Source organism: Arachis ipaensis, chromosome B04 (assembly GCF_000816755.2).
Source record: "Arachis ipaensis cultivar K30076 chromosome B04, Araip1.1, whole genome shotgun sequence".
Lineage (NCBI taxonomy): Eukaryota > Viridiplantae > Streptophyta > Magnoliopsida > Fabales > Fabaceae > Arachis > Arachis ipaensis.
The window spans coordinates 93,496,615-93,502,360 of NC_029788.2; the positions used below are offsets into that span (position 1 = coordinate 93,496,615).

General features: G+C 34.7%; 1 protein-coding gene across 3 annotated transcripts in view; it reads right to left on the bottom strand.

Moving 5' to 3' along the window:
• The window catches only part of LOC107639523 (auxin response factor 9), a 9,491-nt gene extending 5,280 nt beyond the window's left edge, over window positions 1–4,211 (bottom strand). Inside the window, exons 1-13 of one of the 3 annotated variants that reach the window (XM_016343057.2) lie at window positions 3,906–4,211; window positions 3,659–3,801; window positions 3,433–3,528; window positions 3,060–3,116; window positions 2,800–2,952; window positions 2,618–2,702; window positions 2,447–2,537; window positions 2,199–2,363; window positions 1,974–2,093; window positions 1,829–1,901; window positions 1,590–1,743; window positions 940–1,505; window positions 644–831 (exon numbers count right to left, since the gene is read on the bottom strand). In XM_016343057.2, coding sequence (XP_016198543.1) covers window positions 644–831; window positions 940–1,505; window positions 1,590–1,743; window positions 1,829–1,901; window positions 1,974–2,093; window positions 2,199–2,363; window positions 2,447–2,537; window positions 2,618–2,702; window positions 2,800–2,952; window positions 3,060–3,116; window positions 3,433–3,528; window positions 3,659–3,790 — 1,880 coding nt within the window. In that variant the 5' untranslated portion in view covers window positions 3,791–3,801; window positions 3,906–4,211. Of the gene's footprint in view, window positions 1–643; window positions 832–939; window positions 1,506–1,589; window positions 1,744–1,828; window positions 1,902–1,973; window positions 2,094–2,198; window positions 2,364–2,446; window positions 2,538–2,617; window positions 2,703–2,799; window positions 2,953–3,059; window positions 3,117–3,432; window positions 3,529–3,658 lie in introns of all 3 variants that reach the window. The other 2 variants (XM_016343056.2, XM_021121335.1) reach the window with 2 other exon arrangements.

Sequence of the window (5,746 nt, forward strand, 5' to 3'; positions counted from 1 at the left end):
ATTATCAAGAAGCACAAAAAATACAAAAGTTTTAGTCTCTGATTTTACTATTTTACTATTTTGAATCTCTGTCTGACTGTCTCTACAGACAAATGAATTTCTCTATTAATTGTTTTTATATTTTTGTATTTCGCCTCGAGGAAAAAACGATATCTAAACGCATTCTAATCTTCACATTCCATTTCACTTTTTCATCCATTATCAAGAAGCACAAAAAATACAAAAGTTTTAGTCTCTGATAGATACATTTTACTATTTTGAATCTCTGTCTGACTGTCTCTACAGACAAATGAATTTCTCTATTAATTGTTTTTATATTTTTGTATTTCGCCTCGAGGAAAAAACGATATCTAAACGCATTCTAATCTTCACATTCCATTTTTTCGCTTCACTTTTTCTTCCTTCACAAACAACTTCTTTCACTTTTTGCCCTTTTTTTTATATCTCTTGTTTTTACATATTATATTTCAAATACTTCTCTAAATTAGAATTATCGTTAGAAAAAATATAGAGAACCAATTTTTAATCAGTCACTTTAAAATTTAGAACTTAAGAATTAAGATAAATAAAATAATTTAAAATAATTAACTGATGTTGGCTGAAAAAAAAAATGGGTTCCTTAGCATTATAGCGAGATACTTACGGCCATGGATCATCGCCAACAAGCATCATATCACCTTCGTCATCAGTGAAGACAATTTGCCACGTATTTCTGTGTTGGAGCTCTCCCTTTATATCAAACAACTTCTCCAGTTCTTCAACAAGTTGATCATACCCTTCCAACATGGTCAAGTCTATGGCGCGACCCACAGCAACCCCTTGCATTTGAACCTTCTCGCAGGTTTCCACAATACAAACATTACTTCAGAAACTATGGCTACAAAATGCAAATTCATTATTATGTAATAATTAAGGAAACTATGTGTCAAGCAAAAACACCTTAGTGCAACTTCTGCTACAGATTTGCTTGCTTTGAGTTTCTCTTTTGGATACTTGTGGCGGCTCTTCGTGCTTTCGCTCTTTGTTAGAAGTCTTAACCATATCAGAGTTTTGGTCTGCATCAGTTCGGGACATGGTATTAACAGAGCCCTCATTGGTAACTCCGGATGCATTCGCTACGGATGGTGCCTTCTCTACAACAGGAGAGTTCTTGGCATGATCAATAAGCTCGATTCCAAACAATCGACAGCTCGTAGCCGTCTCCATTTTGTGCTCCTTGTCTACTTGATCAAGCAAATGATCATTGTTGTTTAACCTCTTGCCATCATCAAATGTTGTGTCCAGAAATAATTGAGATGGGCCACTTGAATGGGGAGAAGAAACCCGAATTGCTTCGGTTTGAATCCTCGACATAGCATTGTAGCTTCCTTTACTGTTGTCAATCAGCTTGTGATTCCACACATGGGTACTATCACTCATATTGCTTTCAGCAATAACGCTAAGTTGCGTTACATCTGAATGTGCCAACGCAGCATCCCAGAAAGTCGAAGCAGCCGATCTTGTGTCTGTTATGATTGTCAAGTCTTTAGCTTTTAAAGACAACACTAAATCAATATACAAATTTTCAATGAATTGAGAGAAAAACATACCAAGTTCATGAACTTCACCAGGTAGTCGAGGCCTTTTATTCTTTAAAACAGGAGATTGAAGTGAAGAAGTAACAACAGAAGCCATAAGGGGCTCTATTTCCCAAGGTGAGACCCTATCAGGTCTTGGAACAGATGCAGGTTCATCCCATAGAACCTGGGAAGAGTCGAAAAATAATGAATAAATACCATTGGAACCACTAATAATGTTAACAAAATTGAATAGTAAGGAATAACAATACCTTAAGCGATCTCCAATTCGAATTTACCCAATAAGGAGAAATATCCTCTACTCCAACTATTGTCCCAGAAAATCTGATCAAATATGTATCATCAGATGAAATAATGAGAAGGTCCACTACAAGGCACAGCTGAAAATTTTACTACCTTCTCTCATTTTCAGGGGTATCTTCACCCTCGAACCTCATCTTGAATCTCATAGCAACAGCAAATTTGTGGTTCATAGCCTCTAAATACTTGTTCAAGCCAACAATGAACTGGCTCCTCCTAAGCAAGGAAAAAGCTCTTGTCAACAATCATCAACTAAATTTACCTAACAGAAATAACACAACAGTTTTCCTGATCATTTTTTGCAACTAATATGATGTCTACCTTGGCTTGTAATATACAACAAAAAGAGTCTGAGTTGCAACAGCATGAGATGCAGTTGCGAGTACTCCAAGATGCATGCTCTGACTGGAAATCACAGATGAAGGCATGCTGCTTGGCTGAGGAGTATTACGCCTCAGTCCAACACGTAACTCTCCATTGTGTCCTCTATAGACAAAACCTATTTAGATTAAGCCTTGTATTGCAGAGGAGATAAATTTTGAAATCATATGAAGACATGAAATTTATACCTCAGAAACACAAAGGTGTCTCCGGCGACTAATCTCTTCGAAGCTACAAAAGTACTCCATCCAGTTGTGATCAAGTGCCTGCGTGGTTGACCTGGTTAGAGAAACATTAAGCCAATTAGAAGCAGAGAACAAAAAACCAGAGAGCTCAAATGAAAATTAAGTGTCCTTTACCTCTAAATATATGCTTAAAGCGCCATTCATAACCATGAAGATCCTTGGCGACCAATTCCTGAGTTGGGGTTGGCTGAGACATGTCCTGAAAGAAATCCAAACACACTTTAAGATTTCTTTAGGACTTTTATCAAACATCATCAAGGCAATTTTGCATTGGAAACCAAGAAGATTGAATTTACCAAAGCTGGAAGGCATTCGGTGGCATGCTTTCTGAGAACCGAGAAACCGCCATGAGTGCTGGTATCGGAGGCAGTTAAGACCTTGCAAAAGGAGTGATTTTGTGGCCTTGGAAGCTCGGCGGGGCACGAATCAGGGCTCGTCGGCTCAGCTTGCTAAGACATTTGTTCCATTAGAAATCTAAACATGGGAGAAAAGGAACAAAGGTTGACCATGAAATTAAAAAAGATTGAGAATCAAATTGGGGCAGCTACATCCTTACATTAGATTCTGGCACCAAAGTAATCTGTGCATAAACCTCATCCGTTTCTTGTTCAGCCTAGTAAAAAAGTCAAAATTCAGTGTAATCATTTCATAATTAATAAATAACTTAAATCAAACTCAAAATAGTAACTCCAGAGTCCAGATAATCATTTGAGCATTTTCTCAGCAACCATGCATTTAAAGTAAAAGGAAAATTAACTATGAGAAACATCATACTACAAAACTGAACATAATCTAAGCTTAATTTTTTTCCCCTTTCAGGAAATAGCGAAACAAGAGAACAAATTATGGTTTAACCATTTTTCTCAGGAATTTCATTTCTTCAATATTAAAAAAACAAAAGATAAAAAATGATGAAGTAGAAAAAGTACCAGCAAATGGACGTTGACGACACGACAAAGGATCTTAGTGGGAAGTTTGAACACTGGAATCCTCTGATTTAGTTCCTGATTTGTTGATTCTTCTAACTATAGCCGCAAATTACACAAAGTAAACAAAAAAAGAAAACGAAGAAGTCCACCATAACTAAGCATCCAATACCAACAATTTCAGACACCCCAAAACAATTATTTAAAGAAAGAAAAAAGATAAACTAACTTGCTCCATATGTCCCTGTGGAAAATAGAACACTCTTTGACCAGAACGAGGAACATCCACATGGGGTCCTGCACATGCTTCCCATAGTTGTTCATATAACTCATCTTCTTCACCACCACGACGATTCAACATCTTTTGACTTACTGAAGAAAAATAAACACTCACTCAGTTCAGAGTTTGTGACCAATAATAGTAACAATCATCATTATCGTCATTATATATTACATGGTCATGCACACAAACACACTTATATATTTTTCTTCTCATGTACTATGATCGGCATCATCATCGTGTGTCACGTGCACGGTTGAACCGAGCGAAATGAATGATTAACAGAAGCGTAGAGAATTTAATGAGTGGGAAAAGAAAAATTAAACACAGCTTTATTATTGTATGTGTTGTTATGGCTCTCTGATGGTAATAAGCTGCTGCCACTGCTGCCTGCAACCGTTACAGAGCTTTCTCTCTCTTTCTCTCTCTTTCTTTTGTGTGAAGAAACGGCGTTTACTTTGAATCACAGTCACACAAGATAACAACACCGTTGAAAGGGGGTGGTGTCTGTCTATCCATTATTATATAAGAACACTTGATACGCACCGTTTTGTTTTTTATATTGAAGCGTGTGTTGTGTTGTGGCGCCTGTGATGTGCATGTGTGTGTCTCTTCTGTGTCCTCTATTCGTACCAGTTCACTCACCGTAATGTTTTTAGTTTTACTACTATTTTATTAACTAACACATTAAACACTGTAACCTGAAGTAAATAATGCAACCTTTATTTGTTTGTTGGGTTCAGTTTTAGTGCATGTGTTTGAGTGCTTCTTTTAATATGTTGGGTGGAGCTACCGTGCCAGGCCAAATTTTTAAATTTTAAGGGCCAAATCTTATGGGAAGAAAAAAATCCTAGTTATCAATTACATAAATTATTTTTAATATGAAAATAGAAATAGTGTTTTGGTTGAATATTAATATTTGAAATGAATTAGCATTGTAAAAATCATTCAACACGTCCTCCACGTGTTTCAACACGTCCCCCACGTGTTGGCTAATATGTTGCCATGTGTCCAACATATTCTCCACGTGTTAGCCAGAATGCTGCCACGTGTTCAACACGCCTCCCACATGTTGCAATACATCTCCAGCGTGTTACCCTTCTATACACTTCCATCCATGCGTAAATACATTAGGTTCACCCATTTCCACCCAATACACCACCCTAAACCCATAACCAAATTTTTTAGCCAATCAATTACGGGTGAAGAGAAATTGTTAAAATATATGGTTGAGGAGTTAAATTATTTTAAATTTTTTAAAAAATGTGTTAAAAAAATTTGTATTTATTCCGTAACATTTTGTAAAGTATACATTGAATATATGATGAATTAAAAAAATATCAAATAGAAATTTGTACTTAAAATAGTTTTTACCTATAAACTAATTTTATTTTTTATTTTTTATTTTAAAAATAAAAAAAGTCTTATTCAAATTAAAATTTAGTCTATACAAATCTAAAAAGAGAAGCATTTAAACATTTTATTTATTTATTATTTCTTTTTAGTAACTAATTTCTAAACCTTTATCTTCAATAGTATTCCATATATTTATCAATGGAATATAAACTTTGATAAGAAGAGCTTAACCATAAAAAGATAACTAAATTCTCAAAATAAATTGAAATTTGGGGAGTGGGAGCCACCGCCTCCTTGGCTAACACGTAGCTGTGCACTTTGTTTATATTATAATTCTACGTAAATATAAAAAAATAGTTAAAAATTAGTTATTAGTATAAAATATATTAAAATACGTAAAAGAATGTGCTTGAAGCACCATGTTCAAATATTCTATTTTTGTATTGTGATTGAATCCTTACACAATTTTAATGATTTGTAATTTTGGCTTATTAGAATATGAAATTAAATTTAGAGAATTGTTGAGAGACCATAATTATTTGGTAAATTAATCATACGAAATAGAAACCTAAAATGAATTATGTGAGTTAATAGCATGCTTAAAAGAAACGTGACATACATTATCAATCCTCTACTCCACAAAAAACAACAACAATAATAAATTTTATTGCATAATAATAA